At 35.9% G+C, this 23,714-nt stretch overlaps 1 protein-coding gene across 1 annotated transcript in view; it reads right to left on the bottom strand.

The window, feature by feature from the left end:
* LOC125275008 (potassium voltage-gated channel subfamily KQT member 4) overlaps positions 1–23,714 on the bottom strand; it is a 66,999-nt gene that overhangs the window by 24,019 nt on the left and 19,266 nt on the right. The window contains exon 2 of the mRNA XM_048201618.1: positions 3,890–3,980. Coding sequence (XP_048057575.1) covers positions 3,890–3,980 — 91 coding nt within the window. The remainder of the gene's footprint in view (positions 1–3,889; positions 3,981–23,714) is intronic.

Genomic DNA, 23,714 nt, shown 5'->3' with positions numbered 1-23,714 from the left:
AAAAGTACAGATCCAGTGTCTACAAACCAAATGTGCAAAGATCAAGTCAAATAGCCTTTACAAAAAAATAAGGTAAAACAACGATATCGGACGATTTTGAAGTTGGAGGAGAAAATGAGATGGAGTTAGGGTACTTCCACCTACGTCACGCGTGACCTTTCTAACGTGATTACATCATGCGTGGCGGATCGCAGAGCAGTGCAAGACGAGCATTTGTGGCTAAAAAGTACATACATTTTTTTTTTTTTTTTTTTTTTAAATGACCAATCGTTTCACTAGATAAGAGCCTTATTCCTCGTCTGGGATCATGAAGCTGCACTGAAACTGACATTTGGACCTTCAACCCGTTGAACCCTGGTGAAGTCCACTATATGGAGAAAAATCCTGGAATGTTTTCCTCAAAAACCCTAATTTCGTTTTGACTAAAGAAAGAAAGACACAAACATCTTGGATGACATGAGGGTGAGTAAATTATCAGGAAATTTTCATTCTGAAGTGAACTAATCCTTTATTAATGATGGTGATGTTGAAGTGTGAGTTAACCGTGGTGGAGTTTATGCCTACGTTATTTAGGCTTCAAATATCTTAAAAGTTGTGTTCATTTGCGAAGATTATCATGACAAACAAAACGTGTAAGAATAAACTTTTCCTAGTCGCAGAACTTATTTTCTGCAATGGAAAAATCCTATTGGGTTTTTGTGGAGGGAACCAGAGTGATGCTGACCTCCGAGCTGGCCTACAAAAATACATCATCACTGCAGCGCTCTATTGGGAAATTAATCCGCAAGTCCTCATTTACGCTAAATCATATGACTGCTTCAGATGCCACAGACAGTCTGGATTCACAGAGGTCTGCGCTAAATGCTTGTATTGATTTCAGCTCCTGTAGTGGCACCTGCATTCTCAATGTGAACAAACACATTACAGACTGATCGTACAGTCAATACCAGAACTTGCATGGTAGACAACATAGTCCTTTCCTGCAGGAGACCATTAAATGCAAAAAAAAGTGGGAGAGAAAGTCAGTGTGAGAGGGGAAGCACTTCATAGTGAATGAGTGATTATAGAATTGCAGCTGAGATTATTGGATGGAGTCGGCTACTTCTTGCATACTCGACAACACCTGAATCCTGCCGTGTGCTTACACTGCCATTTCCCAGAGCAAAGATCCCAGCGGAAAACAAAATGCACACTTAACGCAGCCACAGGGAGACATGAGACAGTACAAGAATGCTTACAGTGTGCCAATCAGATGAGAAATGAACCTGGCCTGAGATGCTGCTAAAACGGTAATGAAAATTAGGCCTAATAATTTTCAAAATGTGTTATAAAGAGAGCAAACGCCCCTAATGTGTTATATTGAAGCCTTATACTGAACACTGACGATAAAGTTTGGGATGCAGAAACATGCTTTAACAAAAAAGCCTTATTAATAATAATTAATAGTTACAATCCTACAGCATAAATGTACATGCTTATGCTTACAAAAGAATTCAGAACAATGCCTGCTGAAGATAAACCGCTTAGTAACACAACGGACAGCAAAACAGGCTTGCATACACGGCACATTTGATCCATAATGCTTGCAAACACAAAAAAAAAAATCACCAAATTGACCTTTTTTAAAGACACACCTCCAAAAACACCTGAAAAAACATATATAGAATGTGATTGGACGGACTAACGGCCACAGAGAAAGCAGTGTGTGATTAATTATTCAGATGATGGGCTATTATCAATGAATTTAGAGACGGCACAGACAAGGTGAATGCTGTTTAGTGAAGGTACTTAGATCAGACAGTCTGTGGCTGCCAACTTTCAACTACGTTTTTGGATATAACACACGGGAAGGAAGTCAAAGCATTTGCTCTACAGGTAAGAGAGAGTGAGTGGATTCATTTCAATGCAATTTAATAGATAAACTGCATACTGTGTCAGATTTAAAGCTGTTTGGATACGAGGCTGTGATTTAGTCATTATGAACTAACTAGTGTTTTTTCTATTTATCTTAAAAATATTTGTTGGACGCATGCACAGCTAACTTACGAGTAGGCCCTGCTTCTTCTTTAGTGCATTTTTAGTGCGTTTCAGTATTGGAAATATGGTAAAATGTCTTAAATGGAGAGTACTACACTTTTATTGGGAGCTGAAAGCATGATCAAATTTGCCAAAATATTAAATAAATAAACATGAGCAGCTGCATTTGTACTTTTAAAAAAAATAATAATAATTTGGAGGTTTCTGTCCCTGTTGGTTGATGTTGCAATTACAACATCTAGACATAAAAAGCCTTTCTATTGATGACCGTTCAATTATATTCTGAACATAATAATTTTACAAGAAACATATAAATTGCTAATATTTCTACCCAGCTAACAGGGAACGTTCTCAGAACCGTGGCATGGTTCTCTTAAACTTATGAACAAACGTTCTTTGAGTAGCATTATTAGAGCAGTTTTCTGGTCTTTAAACGTTGGTTCTCAAAACCTTATTTATACATTGTTCACTGAATGTTTTTTCTGAAACATTTTAGTTGGGCATTTGTGTAACATTTTTGTTACTATGTTACTATGTGTGCCAGAATGTTTAGTAAACATTCAAAAGTAACATTCCCATAATGTTTGCAAAATTAAATGTTCCCTTAACAATTGCATGACCAAAAAACATTTTAAAAAACAACAATCAGAAGAACATTTGGAAATAATGTTTTCATAACATAATGGGAATGTTAGCAAAATCGTTCTAAGAACATATTTTTGTTTGCTGGGTATACATTACAATAGATGTTTTACCAGTGTCCGATGTTTTTTTGGGAGAGTCTTAAAAGCATGAAACAGTCTCCTGCCTGCTGCCTTTGACGCCACTGTTAAAGGATTAGTTCACTTTCAGAATTAAAATTTCCTGATAATTTACTCACCCCCATGTCATCCAAGATGTTCATGTCTTTCTTTCTTCAGTCGAAAAGAAATTAAGGTTTTTGAGGAAAACATTCCAGTTTTTTTCTCCATATAGTGGACTTTAACGGGTTGAAATGTCAGTTTCAGTGCAGCTTCAAAGAGCTCTACATGATCCCAGACGAGGAATAAGGGTCTAATCTGGTGAAACGATCAGTCATTTTCTAAAAATAAAAATAAAAATTCTATACTTTTTAACCACAAATGCTTGTCTTGTACTGCTCTGTGATGTGCCATGTTTTACATTGGAAAGGTCACACGTGATGTAGGTGGAAGTACCGAGCAAGTGTTTACAAAGTGAATGTGCAAAGACTAAGTCAAACGGCCTTTACAAAAAAAAAGGTAAAACGACAATGTCGGACGATTTTGAAGTTGAAGGAGTAAATGAAAATTTTTCGCCCTACCGCAGTACTTCCACCTACGTCACGCGTGACCTTTCCAACGTGATTACATAATGCATGGTGCATTACAAAGCAGTGCAAGACGAGCATTTGTGGTTAAAAAGTATATACATTTTTACTTTTTCTAGAAAATTACCAATCAAATAAGACCCTTATTCCTCGTCTGGGATCATGTAGAGCTCTTTGAAACTGCAGTTTGGACCTTCAACCCATTGAACCCCAATGAAGTCCACTATATGGAGAAAAATCCTGGAATGTTTTCATCAAAAACTTATTTCTTTCTTCAGTTGAAATTTATTTTCAACTGAAGAAAGAAAGACATAAACATTTTGGATGACATGGGGGTGAGTAAATTATCAGGAAATTTTCATTCTGAAGTGAACTAATCCTTTAAGATAATCGCTACTGAAGGGTTTGGGATGGTGCATGTTCTCATGGTGTCATCATCAGCATTATTATGACTTCACTCTCCTCCAGAGTGATTAGTACTGTTAGCCTGTTTAAGGTATAGTTTGTGTAATTTTAACCCCTTACCAGGATGAAGAGCGCTTCGTTGGCAAATTTATGATGGTCTGGAATGGTGGAGAAAACAGAAAGCACCAGACAGCTGAACACTAGGAGAAAACTGAAACACAAACAAACACACACAAACTAACAGATCAAAATACAAAACACAACTGGGGTGAGTGTTCTAGTCTTTATCAAGCAATACGTCATCATGTAAAACACTGTTAACCTAATGCAGATTTTATAATTGTTATTTTATTTTATTTTTTTGTAGTCTATACCTTGATACCTCAGGAAACAATAGAAAAAAATAACAACAACAAAAACACACACCTACTTTTCAAAAGTTTGGGTCAATAAGATTAATAAGCTAGGAAGAATTTATTAAAAGTGACACTATAAAGACATTAATAATGTTACAAAAGATTTCTATTTAAAATAAATGATGAACTTTCTATTCAACAAATAATCCTAAAAAAGTGTATTACAGTTTCTACTAATATATGAAGAAGCACTGTTGCTTGCTGTTTTCAGCATTGACAATAAATAATAAGAAATATTTCATGAGGAGCAAATTAGTATGATTTCTGAAGGATCATGTGACACTGAAGACTGGAGTAATGATGCTGAATCATTTTACTGTATTTTTCATCATATAAATGCAGCCTTAGTGAGACTTCTTTCAAAAACAGTAAAAAATCTTGCTGACCCCAAACTTTTGAACGGTAGTGTGTATCACAGTGACACAGCAAAGACTGGCCAAAAACCCAAACACAAACATGTGATCTACACAAACAGATGGATATTGGCCTCTGGTGGACCGAGAAACTTGGGCGCCATGGCACTGACACCCCATAATTCAAGTTGGCACTTATCTCATACACACAGATGCTCTTAATCACTGCTGTCACAGACCCCGCTCGGAAAGACCAGCACGCCCGCTCAAAATGGAGTGGATAAAAGCAGAGATTACAGCCCTACTTCCTGACATTTCTTGGGAGCACTCAGACTCTTTGGGAAAAGGGGCCCTTTCGCAAGAACTGGGGCACCCGGATGACTCCAGGTGCTCCCAGCTGAAGCGCCGCAAAACAAAAGCTGGATTCGCCCCACGGTTCTCAGAGAAGCTGGAGTCCGATCGGCTCCGTGCAAGCAGCTGCTGCTGGGGAAGATGCCAAATCCCACAAGGACCCAAACCCGACACATCTGGCCCGCTGGCTCGTACCGTCCCTCGCTGCGTTACTTCTCAGTTTTGCAATCTAACTGCAGGAAGAGAGAGTGTAAATTGTTCAACTATGCGTAATGAGATGGTTAAGAGCAACGGTATCCTTCTTCAGGGTTGTGAGGAAATGTGAAATGATTCGAATAGTCACAACAACAGAACCTTGTTGCTTAATGAGGCCCTTAAGGACGTCTGAAATACAACTCATGAGGCTCTCTCAGAGGTCAGTTATTGATATAAACGGGGTAGACGCTAATAGCACAAACTTTAAGGAATGAAGAATGTTACGAGGCTGTCAGATCGTAATGAGCGGCTGTCGCTCAGAAAAGAGGAAGGAGACAAAGATAGGCAGACAACCAGTTAACGTCTTCCTCAAAATACAGTACTGTTAGAGGGTTATCACCTGACATCAGAAGAGCCTGGACACACCTAGAAAAGGCCAAGGATAGTAATACATTTCCCAAAGTTTACTGTGTCCCAAAGAACGTGTCAAGAAAAAAGCAGCGGATAAACCTGTAATCCATGCCTTCGTGTGTTGGATGGGAAAAAACAAATCTATTTTACAAATCATGGGTGAGTGGGTGAGTGGAAACACCTGTTGTTTAAAGGATTAATAATACATGGATTTTAGTGCTAATTTAACATGCACAAACACTTTTCGAATGCATTTAATGGACTTGGTTTCTGGAGGCATTTTCCAAAGTTTTACATTTAAACAGTTTCTGAAAGGTTGAGATTTTCCCAACTGCAGTATCTGGTACACAAGAATTTAATGGAGTCCAGAGTGCAAGAAAAAAATATGACTTAGAGCAAACAAGATCATATGCAATTAATCTGGACAATTAACCAACATATCATGTAATTAATCTGAATTAAATTTTGAATAGATTGACAGGCTTTATAAAAAATATATCACAGATTATGGCAACTATTAGGCCACTGATCTGAAGATGTCAGTCAATTAGTTTTAAACATGCATAAATAATATTTTGGAAAACATCAGAAGGCTAAAAGGTCATTTCATCCCTGAACCGTTTCTGCTGAGTATGATTCATTAGAGCCAAACTAATGTACTGTAGGTAAAACGATCCCTCATAAAACAAACTAAAAAAAAGGCAAAAGCACTGAAAGCCAAGGCCCAGTTTCCCAGTCCTGAATCATCAACAATCTGACTGGATGGACAGAGGAAGAAAATACACAGAAACTGCTTAGCTGCCCCCAATAGGTTTCCATCAAAAAACGATGAATGCAGTAAAAAAAAGATACATTAGAGCATGCAAAGACCATGTGCGGCTAGCATTTCAGCTGAGAAGCAAGTTTTGAACCCAACCTCCAAGCCTAAAGTCAATCTGCCAAAAGCAGAAATCAAATCCTCAAATCAGCAAAAATGACAGTCTCATGAGGTGAAAACAATGCAGTTCCACGAGTGTTTGTATTTCCTGGTAAGCACATGATTTTGCTGTAAATCATGTCGATGCCACTCTCTGATGGAATGCCTTTGCTGACAATTGGTCCAGGTTGAATTTTGGAGAAAAAAATAATTCAGAAGCATATCTCATATATAACCTTTTGAAACCAATAAATCCACAGAAAACAAATGGACCTTGTAAATGCACAATTGTGAACTCACAATTGCCAGTTATAAAGACAGACTTTTTTCTCACAATTCTAACTTCTTTTCTTAGAATTGTGACTTTATAACTCACAATTGGGTGAACGCAAGTCAAAATTGCAAGATATAAACAATTCTGAGAAAAGAAGTTTATATCTCACAATTCTGACTTCATATCACACAATTCTGACTTTATAACTCGCAATTGCGAGTTTATATAATGCAGTTCTGAGAAAAAGTCAGAATTGTGAGATATAAACTCGTAATTGTGAGAAAAAAAGTCAGAATTATGAGATAAAAAGTCACAATTAACTTTTTTATTTTTTATTCAGCGGTGGAAACAAGTTTCCATAGCAAACAGCCTAATCACAATGTGAAAATTTAGATCTTTAAGTTGTGATTTAAAGACTTTCACTTACTTTTGTACTCTCTTTTTTATAGCAAGTACTTATTGATATTAAATATGGATAAATGTCAGTTCAAATCATGACAACTCTGAGTAGTTTTAGCAGGTTATTAAATATGACAATGTCTTGGCAGCCTAGATATGCTACGCTGCTTCTGCTGCTGTTAAATATAGCTGCTGCTGCAGAGTAAGTATGGACTTGCTACTGCTAATAGATACACAGACACACTGCTGTGAGCATGTAAGATACGCTGCTGCTGTACAAATAGACATGCATAAATCCTGTAGCAGACCTAGGCAGGTGGAGCTGGGGAGGTGGAGGGGTTCAGAGGAACTCTGATATTGTGCTGCAGGACTACCCTACAGCAAACGCGGAACCAGACTATTTAAATGTTGAGCAAGCAATCTCATTGGCTGCAGGATCAGCAGAGGCCACTCAGCTTGTGCATTGTGGTGTTTTTTTTTTTGAAGATTGCATGTAAAGGACCATCAGCCTGCGCCCTTTAGAGTTTCATGGCTGAACTAGATATTTATATGGAATGGCATTCATGCTAATTATGCAATACAACATATTTAATTAAATAATTAAGAATAATTAGAAGAAAAATTCAACATCAGACCAAGATATTGTGTTATTATTACTATTAATACTATTAGTTTGAGAAAATTTATTGGATTTTTCATTTTCATTAGTAAATGATGACAGAATTGTAATTTTTTTCCGTGAACTATCTTTTAAATTCTAGAGCTGCCCACTATAACCAACAATGTATTCAGCATCAGACATTTCGTACAGAATCCAAACAATCCATCCATCCAGGTTTGGCAAAAGGAAATTTAAGTGACAAGTAAATCTTCAAAGGCTTTGTCTTTTTAGTACCATATTTTCTTTTACAAAATTGAATGTGGGTTATGAAATGAACCTTGCAATAACGTTGCATGACCCGCTTCGTTCTTCTCAATCTCTAGTACAATACATTAAGATGAAGTATGCTGTAATGGAACCTGCTGTGGTCCTCATTAGACTAAATCTTCACTTATTCATCACTTGGACTGTTAATATGCCATAAAAGCCACAGCGAGATGAAAGCATGAGGACACAGATATGGGCCATGTGGGTAAACAGAAGGGATGATGAATAGTGAGGGCTTTACACATTGCTGAGCTGGACTCTGTAGACTGTGCACCACAAAACATCTGCACATAATGGCAGAGTCTCTGACCCTAATTCAATCACGGCAGGATGATGGTCCAGGTATCAGTTACGCAGAGAGAGAGAGAGATAAACATTAACCTACGCTAAGGGTTGAAGAAGGATAAATGCTTAAAAAAATGGAAAAGTGGAAGGTGTCATGTGATTTACTAGAGCTGCACGATTCTGGACAAATTGAGAATCATCATTTTTTGTTTAAAATAGAGATCATGATTCTCCCATGATTCCGAATAGACAACTAAATAGAAAAAAAAAAAAAACGTAATAGAAAACAAAATAACAATTTACTAGAGGTTCTGACAAAATGTCAATTGCTGCAGTCTAAAAAAAAAAAAAATGAAATGAATTTAATTTAAATACTTTAAAAAAAAATCAGTTTGAATGAATGATTCAATGAATCACTCATAAAGGCTTAACTCATTTTATTATTAAATGAATCAGCGTTTTAAATAAATTTCTTGAATGAATGATTCAATAACACATTTTTTTAACAGTCACTTGTCGCCACCTACTGGTGTAACAATGTAATTGATAAAATCTTTATTTGAAGCATCAAGTTACTAGTTCAAAAGGTGATCTACTCTATTCAAAAGTGGATTTACTTTATTTTGATCTCTACAGTAGACATCAGTGTTTATATCTGAATATAAACTTTTATACCAGTACTTCTGTGATAATTTGAGTGCTGAAAACGTACGGGTGAGATTTTGGTTAAAGAATGTAGTCGTCACTCCAGTAAATAACCGAACTGTGTGTGAACGTAACCAGATTAAGTACTCAAATACAGGAAAGACAATCGTATTCTGCTGCTGTGTAAACGTGGTCTAATATTTCTTTATGGAAATACACAAAAACAAACAGTACAGCAAATCAGAGAAAGACGAGAAAAAGATTGTACCTCTAAGCAGAGGACAAAGGTGGCAGCAGTGGAAAGCTCTATAAATATCCACGTGCCTTGAATTGTGACAGCCTGCAAATTTGTCCATGTACACACAACCACATTGTTAATGCTGCGAGGTGTCTGTGGGGAATATAAGAAAAGGAAAGAAAGGCTGAAGATGCAAAAAAGATGACTGCCTTGATACTGCACATGGCTTTATATAGTGCAATTACGTGTGTATGGTAACCTGAACAAAAGAGAGAACAGCTAAACATCTGCTCACAATATACTGATAACAATTATTCTTACATCAAGCAAATAATACTGATAAAATACCAATAATTTCCTGTTTTGTCTTGCTTATTCATATGAAGTTCTAATAATGTACAGCTTTCATCTTAATGCAGCTTTTCTATTAAGATAAACTGTGATTTTAAATGGATTGTTAACATTGGCATACATTGAAAAACTGATTTTGCAGTTCACTCCCATTCACCCCTTCCCAGCATACATTGGGGCATAAATAATTAATACATTTGCATTGTTTGACCATTTCTCATGACAATACTTAGGACAAATTGTTTGTAAAATGGATAGATGTTTTATTTAGGCTACTTTTGTGTGTGTGTGTGTGTGTGTGTGTGTGTGTGTGTGTGTGTGTGTGTGTGTGTGTGTGTGTGTGTGTGTGTGTGTGTGTGTGTGTGTGTGTGTATTGTGTATTTATTGGTGATTTTGTAATGCATTTGTCTGCATTCAATCAAACCAAATATTGTTCAGATATTTTTGATATATTTTTACTAGTGGGTGCAGTACACTATAGTTCATTTATGTAAGTGAGGATAGTAAAATAAAGTAAACTGTGACATATTACACCCAAAAATTCTTCATACAGTGGACTACCAGTAAAAATGATAAAAATTTGGAACCAAAAATTATTCAGACACTTTGACCTGACCATGTTTAAGTGTTATATGACATAATTAAGATTTTTTTTCTGACACAGTTTAACTCTGAGATCTAGTCATATTTTATTAAAATTTTTTTTTAAAACTATAGTGAATAAACTGTATTAATGAATGAAATGTTCAAGTTGTCTGAATACACTTTGGTTTGACTTTATAGCACTTTGCATTAAATATCAATTAAATATGTAGGATGGGACTTGATTTTGTTCGTGGGGAATTGATTGGATGGTTGTGGTTTGCTATTGGTTGATCTCATGTGAGTGACAGGTTGCCCCGCCCTCACACCAGTAAACACGATATCAGAGAAGAGATGTTGCTGCAAGAGGGAGGGAGTTATTTTGATTAAAGATTATGAAAGCACATTAATTAAAAAAATAATAATGTGCATGGATAAATCATATTTTTTTATATAATAAATACTGCAATATTCCATAAAAAACAAGAATTGAGCATTTTGATTTCATGGTAAAAGTCAAAGAGTTAAAGGTGCTAAAGAGGATGTTTTATTTTATGCATTTTTGCAATATTACTTGAAACTGTCTTTACTAACTGATAAAAGACTATTTATTAGGTGCACTGAAAGGAATAATATTAATATACATCATCTGTGCACGAGGTAGGGCCTTAAAAACATCAGCCAATCGTTCACCGCATAAATGATTGGCCCTCTGGCTTGTCAATCACTGCCATGACGTTCCTTGTGAGAGACGAGCGCGGCTGCGCGCTCCAGTAACTTTCCACACTCCACAGGCGCCGCATGCAATGTTTTTGTCAGGAGACAGGAGTAACAACTGCAGATTATGAGTTACCTGCGGTGAGTCCGACATAATGAATCCACTAACACGACACAGCGAATGCCGGTGGTAAACACTCGTGTTCCAATACTCCTGCACGAGTTTTGGGAGGCGTTCCCTCGAAATTCTTACGCATGCGCTCATTTCAAAAACTCAGTAACAGTCTTTGGTTTCTCAGTTGACGAAAAGATCCTCTTTAGCACCTTTAAACAAAAAAAAAAAAAAAGCCATGCAAACTGTTGCCTTCATTTTTTAAATACAAACACCATTGCTGAAAAAAATAATTGATGGTATTACTGCAAAAATATGGTGGGTTATGGGGTCGTCTTCACATTCCAAGAACTGAAAATTGGAAATACAACTTGTCTAATGAGGGAAAACATCTTGCTGAGGCTTAACAAGAAAAGACACTGTTTGGCAATACAAGCTCTGCTGGGAAACAAAACCAAACAATCCATCCATAACACAAATCTGTTACAAATCAGTCTACAGAGCTGCCTGGTCAGTTCAGTATTTATTTAATTGTAAAGTGTAATTGGAAGTCAGTGTTTAATACACTGTACACAGTTATGAAAGACGTCAAAAAGAAGAAGCAGTAGTAGCAGACAACACAGGAGCGGGAAGTAAAACGCTTCCATTGCAGTAACCAGTCTGGAAAGCAGCATAAATCCTTAATGTCAGCGAAACAGGGTTAACACTGATACCTATCTTACAAACAGAAATACTATCAGTGAAAATGAGCACAGACACTTCCCAGAAGAAAGCACAGACTCCAGCTACTGAATCATAAAAAATCTGCCTGCATGTGGAATGAGGTTATCATGAGGTCATTTAAATATTGTTAAAAGGACACTTCAGATCTGGAAAGGAAACACTAGTTATTGCTCAAGTTCTCAAAGTTGCTTGGTTTAATTTTATGTTTTGTTGGCTTAAAGCAATAATTGGATCCTCATGACGTTCCAAAACTGTATGCTATTATTTTATTAGAGGAACACAGAAGTCAAATTCTTTGAATCATTATGTATTGCTACACATTGACAGTTCACAGCGACCATAGGATGTCAAACTACAAAAAGGAAGAAGAACACTAAAAAAAACAAGACAGCTTTAAGGAACAACCCAGAATTTTTTTTATTTACCTTTGCTGATGCTCACATCTAGAAACATGCCATACAGCTACTATTATGACATTTTTATGCTGTTTTTAGTGCAAATTCAGCTGTGAGAATAGCATCTCTTGTATGTAACAGAGAGATAAATTGCTTCATTTTAATCAGATCACTGATATACAGTACTGTTGCGCCAACTGCAAATGGCATCCATCAGTGTTTCTCCACTATTCATTCACGTCACCAACACAACACACACAAGCATACAGTCACCCTGTAACACACTCAGCTATCTGGAGACTCTCATTCACTCTGTAGTTTGAAAGGGCACAATCACAGGCCACTGAGTCGCTGTATTGTGAGTGGGATATATGCTGAGCTTGCTGAGTGGAAAGGCAGAAGAGCAGTGAGAGATGTTAATTGGACGGCTGAAGGATGATGAGAGGCTTGACATTTACAGAGAATACTGTTACCTTGAGCAGACAATTAGAGAATCCTCTCCATATCCTGAACAAACAGGATATCATATATAAAGACTTCAATCCTTCCATGTTACTACATCTGCAATTTTACATTAGAACATCTATCTATCTATCTATCTATCTATCTATCTATCTATCTATCTATCTATCTATCTATCTATCTATCTATCTATCTTTTTTCAGCATTTTCTAATTTTCAGCATCACTACTCCAGTCTTCAGTGTCACATGATCCTTCAGAAATCATTCTAATATGCTGATTTGCTGCTTAAGAAACATTTCTTATTATATTATCAATATTGAAAACAGCTTAAAGCTGCTTAATATTTGTGAAAACATTCAGCAGAATTTATTTGAAAAAACAGGATTTATTTGAGATAAAGTCTTTACTGTTATATTTAATCAATTTAATGCATTCTTGTTGAATAAAAGCATAACTATTTAAAAAAAATCTTACTGAATGCAACATTTTGAATGATAGTGCAGATAAATAAATAATCTAACAGTAAAGATAAACAGTAAAATATTAAATCAATCATAAAAATATCACAGAATTGTTAATAAATATTTAAAATAAGTATTTAAATAGTTATTTTATGCAAATATCACATTTTTACTGAAATATTGTTTTAAAAATTTCACACCAAAAAGGTTTTGGCCAGCCAAAAGTGCCCAACACACTAAATTCAATTTCACACAACTAGACACAAATATACACAATTGCACAGTCGCAAAAGATTTGAAGCAGTACTTTCAAAACACACACACACACACACCACTTGCACTCTTTCAGGAGCACAGTTCATTGCCTAGATTTACAGTATTTATGTGCTGACATTTCACTGCTCAATGCACTGCTTACGTCACTCCTAAAAGCCCAAACCTTTGCAAAATATAATGCCTTTATTTACACACGAGGTGAAGAGAAGCCGGTGCATGTGGGCGGCTGACAGCTCTGTAAAAAAAAAGCTTTGATTTAAATCAGAATTGTTTCTAAATGTGTACTCTTTTTCTCCATGTCATTATTGCAGCGCTGGGCAATATTGGCTATATTTCAGCAACATCCACTTACCTGCACACTTTCATGTTCTGTGAATGAATGTAAAACAGTCCTAATGATCAAAATAAATAGCTCTCGCACCTTTTCATGCTCAAACAGCAACATTACACACTGAAGAAAGGTGAAAATGTAAAAAAGCATAATAAGCATGTCTTATCAGTCTTGTTCTTTGGAAAAGGAATTATACCACTCTCTTTTACAATCATGAGATGTGGTTGGATTCAATTAAAACATACAAATAATACTTTTCCTCGAAAAGACTGAATATGAAGGTCAATAATCTCAAAAATGGATTGCATTATGCATTATACATTTAAAAATATTATTTCAGTATAAACACTATGCTCTGTGGGAGAGCCAAATATTTCCATTTATTTCTGAGCATTTTTCATTACTCTAATCCACTTTGTATGGATAAGAACCACCAAATTTCTTTTGATTAAGAGAAACACGTTTGGATGATTGTTTAATACGTGCGCGGTCAAGTCGAGGTCTTTGTTCAGTTAGAGAAGTGAAACTGCAACTAAATTTTCAGAAAGTGACAGAACTTCTGTTCATTTAGTGAGAATTTCCTTTAGTGGATTATGAGATTAATGGGAACTGGCCAGTGAATTGAACAACAACAAAAGAAAGAAGTGGCTTTAACATTTAACCTGTGACTGACTGGATTAAGATGTTAAGGAATTCCAGGGTGTGAGAAAAAGGAAAAGGTTACACATCTTTGGTGGTCAGCGGCAAAGCCTTTATGTGGCTGGTGGGTAATAACTTTAACCCATTTGATGCATAAATGTATTCAATTAAAAAATCTTTTTAATTCAAGACAAAAATATGACTCAAAATGATGAAATATGAAAGGGTTATATGTCTAAACATTGGTGTTCATCAGGGCTCCGTCTTGGGCCCTCTCTTATTTATTATTTATCTATCTGAAATTTGGCATTCAATTTTAATTGCCTTTATGTGGATGGTGGGTAATAACTATAACCCATTTGATGCATAAATGTATTCAATTAAAAAAATCTCTTTAATTCAAGACAAGAATATGACTCAAAATGATGAAATATGAGAGGGTTATATGTCTGAACACTGGTGTTCCTCAGGGCTCCGTCTTGGGCCCTCTCTTACTTATTATTATTTATCTATCTGAAATTTGGCATTCAATTTTAATTGCCTTTATGTGGATGGTGGGTAATAACTATAACCCATTTGATGCATAAATGTATTCAATTAAAAAATCTTTTTAATTCAAGACAAAAATATGGCTCAAAATGATGAAATATGAGAGGGTTATATGTCTAAACATTGGTGTTCATCAGGGCTCCGTCTTGGGCCCTCTCTTACTTATTATTTATCTATCTGAAATTTGGCATTCAATTTTAATTGCCTTTATGTGGATGGTGGGTAATAACTTTAACCCATTTGATGCATAAATGTATTCAATTTAAAAAAATCTCTTTAATTCAAGATAAGAATATGACTCAAAATGATGAAATATGAGAGGGTTATATGTCTAAACACTGTTGGTGTTCATCAGGGCTCCGTCTTGGGCCCTCTCTTACTTATTATTTATCTATCTGAAATTTGGCATTCAATTTTAATTGCCTTTATGTGGATGGTGGGTAATAACTTTAACCCATTTGATGCATAAATGTATTCAATTAAAAAAAATCTCTTTAATTCAAGACAAGAATATGACTCAAAATGATGAAATATGAGAAGGGTTATATGTCTAAACATTGGTGTTCATCAGGGCTCCGTCTTGGGCCCTCTCTTACTTATTATTTATCTATCTGAAATTTGGCATTCAATTTTAATTGCCTTTATGTGGATGGTGGGTAATAACTTTAACCCATTTGATGCATAAATGTATTCAATTAAAAAAAATCTCTTTAATTCAAGACAAGAATATGACTCAAAATGATGAAATATGAGAGGGTTATATGTCTAAACATTGGTGTTCATCAGGGCTCCGTCTTGGGCCCTCTCTTACTTATTATTTATCTATCTGAAATTTGGCATTCAATTTTAATTGCCTTTATGTGGATGGTGGGTAATAACTTTAACCCATTTGATGCATAAATGTAAAAGTTCCTTTCTTTGCTGGTTTAAAAGGTTAAACAGAAAATCACAACATATGTTGGACCCGATCCTTATGCTATGAAGAGGAGAGCTTTTCCGCTGAATTAAAAGACTTTCCTGCCATCGAGAGGCAGATATAGAGGATGTGAAGCTGCCGTCACGCCGCGTTCAGTTCCAGTCTGGGTTTGTTTATATTGCGCTGCCTTATGAAGTTAGAGCAGTATTTTGATTTTCTGTCGTGATTGGGAAAAATGTCGCCATTGTAGGTCATTTATGTGAATCGAGAATGAATAGGAACTCACGATATCGTTCGTGGAAAAAAAAATGGACGGTAATACAATTTTCGCCTTGGTTGAGAAGGTGAAGGAAGAGGACTAGCAAATGTAATAATGTCTAAATAAAGCCACTGCCTTTCACTCGAAATAATCACATACTTTGGGTTTTGTATTTGGTTTTTGTGTAATAATTAACATTATGTTTTAGAGTATGATCCTCGGCTTGTTAATGATTATAACTTGCACACAGCCACTTAGAACTTTCACGAGCTTCTATGGGTTTGATTTTGGTTGTCTTTGTTGATAAATACAAAATACAGCGTGTCTGTGTCCTGAACGTGACCCTCCGATTCTCCTCCGGCATTGGGAAAGTGAATATTTACAAAAAACAACATTAAAACTTAATTTACACGCCCAACAAATAAATGGATCTATTCTGTGCTTGTTCAACACATTTATTTTATTTGGACATTTTCTACCATATGGGTAAGCAGCAGCACGTAACTGTTCTCATGGTAACCAGATCAACATTTGAACACAATACTACAAAACTGAAGTGAAAATACATAAATTAAATAGTATTCTTCTCCTCCCTGCAAACGATAGCATTAAAAAATTTAACCAAGTCAAAAAGGTAAGCTTTAATTCAAGATAAGAAAAACGCTATAAAAGGTGACAACTTTTAAAGTTAAATAAATAAGTAATAAAAAATAAGTTAAATATGAGAAAAAACGGTACAAGTTATGTAAATGATATGAACACTTCTGGTTCTCGATTTTATCGATTTGAGCAAGCATAAACAGCAAAACATGGAATTTTGAGTTTTTGATAGGATTCCTATATAGAAACATCTCCCTGGGCCCTCTCTTACTTATTCGCGCTGCTGCTTGATCTATCTGAAATTTGGCATTCAATTTTAATTGCCTTTATGTGGATGGTGGGTAATAACTATAACCCATTTGATGCATAAATGTATTCAATTTAAAAAAATCTCTTTAATTCAAGATAAGAATATGACTCAAAATGATGAAATATGAGAGGGTTATATGTCTGAACACTGGTGTTCATCAGGGCTCCGTCTTGGGCCCTCTCTTATTTATTATTTATCTATCTGAAATTTGGCATTCAATTTCATTGCTATGCCAATGACACCCAACTTTACCTGTCCTCCAAACCAACTTCTACTTTTCCTCCACCTATCCTCTCAGATTGCTTAGCTGAGATTAAAACTTGGTTTACATCCAATCTTCTCAAACTTAACAGCAGTAAAACTGAAATCCTTCAAAAACCAATCTGGCTAAATCTAACTGTTCATTTGTAAACATTGATAATTTTCCAGTGTCTGTGTCTAAAACACTGTGTCTTCATTAGCCCCTACTCGCATTTTAAGTTTGTTAGACACTTGGAAGATTTATTATTTTCAGTGGCTTGAAAGTATACCATTCAAAGATTTAGGGTTTATTTTTGTTTGTTTGTTTTTTTAAGAAATTAATACTTTTATTTAGTGGCCGATGCAGAAAGTGAATGATAGGTGTGCCTCTAAAAGTGTGGGTGGGCCGGAATAATTCGAATCACCCCATGTTTTTCAATCGGCTTAATTTGAGAGAAAAAAACTGCCGGACCAGTCGCTGCGTGGCACTATAAACTCCCATGACTTTAGCACTGTAAGGTTATGCAACAGAGAGGACCCAGAAGTGCAATGGTTTATTATTCGACTCAAACTGTTGGTGGTTCTGGCTCGGGAATCGGCGGCCCGACTGTTTGATCCTAAAAATGAAAAATCATAGAAATAATCGCCACTTGAATCATATAAAACAATTTATCTGATCAAAGTTGCACAAGCTTGATCATAAGACGAGAGTCAATGTCTCTGTTCAGCTGAGATGCCACAGATCCGCCCCTCTGACCCTCTGGTGGGAACTTTCTTTTGAAGACAGCCTTATTAAAGACAAGTGATGGGAGCATCTGGCAGCAACGAAGAGACGTTTATAGATCACGCCAAATGCTATCTCACCATTACGCTTATCATCCGCAGTACTATTTACAAGATCAGCGGGCTACCATCTTTGACCAAGACTTCAAACATGGAGCTTCTGGTTCATCTAAAGTCTGCTGTGGCACGCGAGAGTGTAATCAAGGGTGCAGCACCTTGTCAACGCTGCTGAAACTGACACAAAACACAGTACAGAGACTCGAGCACTGATGAGGTTTAACCTGCATGAGCCTCTCATACAGTAACAGTTTAGACAGCAAACATGTTAGGCCAAAAATCTAATCTAACAGAGATGTCTGAAGAAACAATTTTACACTACTGTTCAAAAGTTTTTGCTGAGAATTTTTTCTACTTTTCTAAAATACTTTTATTCAGCAAGGATGCATTAAACTTTAAACTGTCAGTAAATTGACAATAAATACTTTTAAATTGTTAGAAAAGAATTCTAATTAAAATAAATGCTGTTCTTTCGAACGTTCTATTCATCAAAGACTTGAATGTAAAAAATGTATCATGGTTTCCACAATAATATTAAGCAACTCTTTTCAACATTGATAATAATAAGAAATGTTTCTTGAGCAGCAAATTATCATATTAGAATGATTTCTGAAGGATCATGTGACACTGAAGACTGGAGAAAATTCAGATTTGATCACAGGAATAAATTACATTTTATAATATAATAAAATAGAAAACAGATATTACAAATTGTAATAATATTTCACAATAATGCTGTTTTTACTGTATTTGTGATCAAATAAATGCAGCCTTTATGAGCATGAGACTTTTCAAAAACATTTTAAAAAAGCGTACCGACCTTGTGAATGGTAGTTTATATTGGAGAATGTTGCTGATTTGTCAAGAGGTTTGCAAACTCCCAGGATGCATTGCAGCATGAATAAATGATGCATTAGTGCCATAGGATGATTATTTTGCTCTTTGCAAAGATTGAAAAGTTTATGTGATGTTAATTTTTTAGAACAAAAATGTTTACGTTGTCCTGACAAGAATTTATTTTGTTTAGTGAGTGAATAAATGAAATGAATGAATACAGTATTGGTCTAAAAAAACTGATATCTTCAAGTTTTATTCAAATATTATTAAAAATGTGTTAAAGATTTTGAAAGCATATTGCTAGTTGTGCTTGGAGTCAATTGTTTTATTTGTGATAACACAATGAAACATGCCAAATTGTGTGACATAAGTTTTGGCCAGGCTGTCATACAAAGAAATTATGAACACATGCAAAAACAAGAGAGAACCAACTAAATATTAATAATTGATTATGTTGTAGTCAGTGTACGCTTTTTCCTGTGAGCTTTTTGTTTTTCTCTGCATTTATTTTTGCATAGTAAAATAAAACCTGTAGCTGTAGTTTACCTTTTTCACCAAATAATTTTGTCTGATGAATACCTTAGTCAAATTTAGTGTTTTGTTCTTCCCTCATATTTAAAAAGATGTAGAACCTTGAGCACTTGAGTCACTGTCCATTGTGAATTCATTCTCCGTGGAATCACTAGGCCCGAAATCGTAAGGGGAACCAGTCTCTCTCGAATGCTTACGAAAGCGTGATGTAGTTCTAGATGATCCACGAACTTGGCTAATCTCATGAGAAGCACCGTTACTGGTGTTAGAGATGGTAGCAATTAACAGTTAAATAAGATATATAAAGAAGAAGCAAGGTTATGGAGAAAGCGTGAGGCTGAACTCTAATGCTGCTCTGAATCAGCTGTACTTCTGCCTGTCTTAGTAAAACTACTGAGCAATGAGAGAAACACAAGAAGACACGCTAAGATCATCTGTGAATTCTTCTCATTCATCATTTGACATCTTGTAGGAAACAGAGCCAAGATAACACCATCCAGGCCAACAGAGCGCTAGGAAGCTTTTGTAGATTCACAAAGAAAAACACGCACATGTGCACAGTATCACACATACACAGATAAACACACACACGCATGTACTGTACACACACCTACTTGGATATGTCAGGCCTTATAAATAACTTGTAAAAATGTTATGTCATTGTTACGTATCCAAGTATACAGTATACTGAGTGCAGCAGTATCCATAACTAGCACAGGGAAAATACATAAGCAATATTCTAAAATAAAAAATTATCTGTAATTTAAATAAAAAAACACTAATAATCATAATAATATTGCAATGCATTGAATAAATACGCCTGTGAATAAATATATACACACTCATTCCCTCATATTAGCAACATATGTAACGTTAATCTTATTTTGCAATTTACTTGAATTAACGTGAGCGTCTTCAGCTGCAACTCATAGATAATGTGCGTGAGTGCAAAGATACAGTCAATATGACCAAAAAGTTGGAGGTTAATGGGGGCAGACTGTCAGTATTCAGAAATTCAATAAAAACATCACTTTTTCACTAAAAGCATTTTTAGTATTTTTAATAGGATGTTGGTACTAGCAACAAAGTTTGTGGTTATTAGTTCACTGTTTATTCACAACAAATACATTTCACTTTGTGAGAGTCCCCGGGACACTAGCCCTTATAAATACCTCTCTATATTATGAATTTGTTTTAGTTCTGTTGCTATGGTGAGGTTTCCCGACATGTTTATAGAACCTGCCATTATAAATTAAAGAGCCTTAACAACACTTAAGGGGACTTACAAGAGACATCAGCTGCCGACCGGCAACCAGCAGGGAGGAGGCGGAGGTGGGAGTGGGATGTGAGCCGTGTTCACAGGGGTTCCCTATTTACTGAAATCTCCATTTATAACCATTATATGCAAATATATTACACAGCATAACAGTGATATAGCAACACCACTGAATTGAGCAATTAATTAAGAATTATAAGAGCAGATATGAACACTATATTATTGTAGAAGAACAAATCTGAGAGATTGTCACATATATTGGGGAGTTTTCACTTGGCCAATATCTCATTAAAACAATTAAACATTTGTTTCTCCAGCAGTGATTTTGTATGTTGATTTTGAACACTGAGTTCCTCCAAAATTCATCGCAATTGAAGCATGTTGTCACAAAAGGTCAAAGTGTGTTCAATGCACTATATCTTATTCCTGGACACTAGACCTTTGCCAAGCTAGACTGAAATTAAAATGGATGAAAACAAGACTGTGAGAAATAGACACTAGATCATGTAATTTTCAACTCACAACTATTCAAAACTCTTTTTTTCCACAAAAACACGTTTCATCAGCTGAACATTTTACTTCCATCTCCGTGTCTTAACCAGACATGCGATAAAAGGTATCTTTTCCATCTTAATCTGAGTTTTTGTCCTAACGGTTTCTATTTCTCCGTGATGTCGCGGCTGAAACAGCAACACAAAGTATAGCAATGATAATATCAGATACTGTTTATGTACTTTATTTAATGTTAAAAGCGTCCAATGTGAGTTTCAATATCATTCTGTGTCCCAGCTTTTTAGCTGTAATGAAAACAACACTGGCTAATTCACCTCATATTTTGAAAATAAATAAATGGGCACAAGAACGTTCAAACTGTCAACTCAATGCGCACAAACAAGTGTATTCTATGACAAAGATTGGTTCAGTTACTCATGTTTAATTGGTGTAATATTTATGAATTTTACTATGTACTTGCCCATTTCATTGTGTCTGCTGTGCTCTTGCCAAGAGAGCCCGCCCACACTCTCTTCTGATTGGCTGTGGTTTTTGATTGATTTTATCGCTTCTCATTAGTGTGGACAGTCAAATCGCTCGTCGCTGTAATCTTATCGCATCGCATCTGATGTGTTCATATTTTTACTCGTGGATGTCTGACCTCGAGGGACTGAACAAAAGAAATTAACCAGAGAAGATTTACACGTCAAAGAAGGCGGAGCTTCAGAACCACACCTACCTATTACATCATCACCATCAGACCAATGGTAGTTCGATGATGTTTACCAGCCAGAGCGCCGACTTTTCTGACACAAACTCTAAGCAGTAGACCAATCACAACAGACTCGGGACGACTGACCAATCAGAGCAATCTGCTCTTTTCAGAAGGCAGATTTTAAAGAAACAGAAATTAAATGAACGTTATATCATGTAAACCTATTCTAGTGGACCTCCTGAACAAAATTATGAAACTGCAAATGAGCATAATAAGGGCCATTTAACATTAATATTTAATATAATTAGGGATGCACCGATATGAAAGTTTTGGCTGATACCGATAATTCGTTATATTTGAAAGCCGATAACCGATATATTGGCCGATAAATCAAAATAAAAAATGTTATATAATTTTTGAAAGCCTGATTATAAAAACAAAAGTCTCACCATTAAAAGCCATGTCCCAAGCACACAATTATAATGTTCTCATTATAATATTACGTAGCCTATATTACAGACTTGCACTGTATTTTCCTTTTTGAAGTGATTTCAATCATATTTCAAGCAATTCAAAACCATAATGGCGGACAGTGCGCATCTGAAGTGTCTCAGCTGAAGGAAATAATCCATTATTTATCAACTTTAATATATCAGCCAAATTTTCTTATCCGGCCAATACTGATATGGTGGCCGATATATCATGCATCCCTATAATATAAATATATTTTTAATATTAATACTTACATTGGTTAACATTTTAATTTAAATGCATTGCTACTTGTGAGTGGTCACTTGAAAAACACACTTTTATAACCCAATGGTGTAGTTACAACATCTACCAGAAGGGGCTATACCTTAAACCCTTGTGACGTTTTTAACTTTTGGTTTGGATGGCAGAAAATGACTTCAGAAAAAGCCAGTGCAAAAGAGGAGTGGCTAAGCTTATTTCAACCCCCAAAGTAAATTCAGGATCACAACATAAACCTCTCAACAATGAAAGCTTCAAGCGACTGACACTCACTGTTAAGGTGTTTATGAAAGCAGGATCAAATGCCAGAAATGTCCCTCAACCATACTTTCAAAAGACAATGTTCTAAAGGCTGAAGCATTTGAGGCATCCCTATCATGCTTCAATCTCTGGTGATGAACTATAGCTCTGAATATGTTGTCACTTCACATGTGTGTGTTTGTAAAAACCGCCTGAGTGCAGTATGATGGTTACGTCCACTTAAAATAAGCCTCGAACAAAGGCCTGCACCAGAAACGTCAGACTCCGAGTCTAGCCTGGCAAAAATAACATTACATAAACAGAGATTACAGCAGATTATCAACACTGGTGTGGATCACGTTACACGCTATGCACTTTTGGGCCTTTGGTCTTCCCGTCTCTCTCTGCTTTTAAACGCAGGTCACCGTCTGATCTCTACGGGAGGGGATGTTGTGACTCGCAGAATCAGATGGATACTGAATTACGTCAATAAATCTAAAGTGTTACTGCATTCCTCACTTGATAAACACGACGAAGGTTGCACAAATAAAGATTTTTGAGAGTTTTCACACATGGTTGCTTTACTATTTACTCGCTCCAGGAAATCTGTTAAGCAAGGCCGACTGTGCGAAAGCAGTGATTTGACTGGCATTTATTCACTTGCTAGATTAACATGGTAATTAATCACTATGATTCATTGGGAAAACGAACACTAACAAAGCACAAAATGCACACAATCTTAACCCTGAGTCAGCGTTTGTACAGTGCGAACACTAGACTATCAGCTGAAGAACCGTACAAGCTCCTGTTCGTCATTATCCTGGAAACTTAAAACCCGCTGCGCCACATCCTGGGAGAGACAGGTCGTCCCGCGGGAAACATTTCTGCCCCGAAAGGAGAAATGAATACACAGCATCAGGACTTCTTC

This window comes from Megalobrama amblycephala, linkage group LG9 (genome assembly GCF_018812025.1).
Source record: "Megalobrama amblycephala isolate DHTTF-2021 linkage group LG9, ASM1881202v1, whole genome shotgun sequence".
Lineage (NCBI taxonomy): Eukaryota > Metazoa > Chordata > Actinopteri > Cypriniformes > Xenocyprididae > Megalobrama > Megalobrama amblycephala.
Note: the sequence above shows the minus strand (reverse complement) of the source record. Positions and strands in the feature narration are given on the sequence as shown.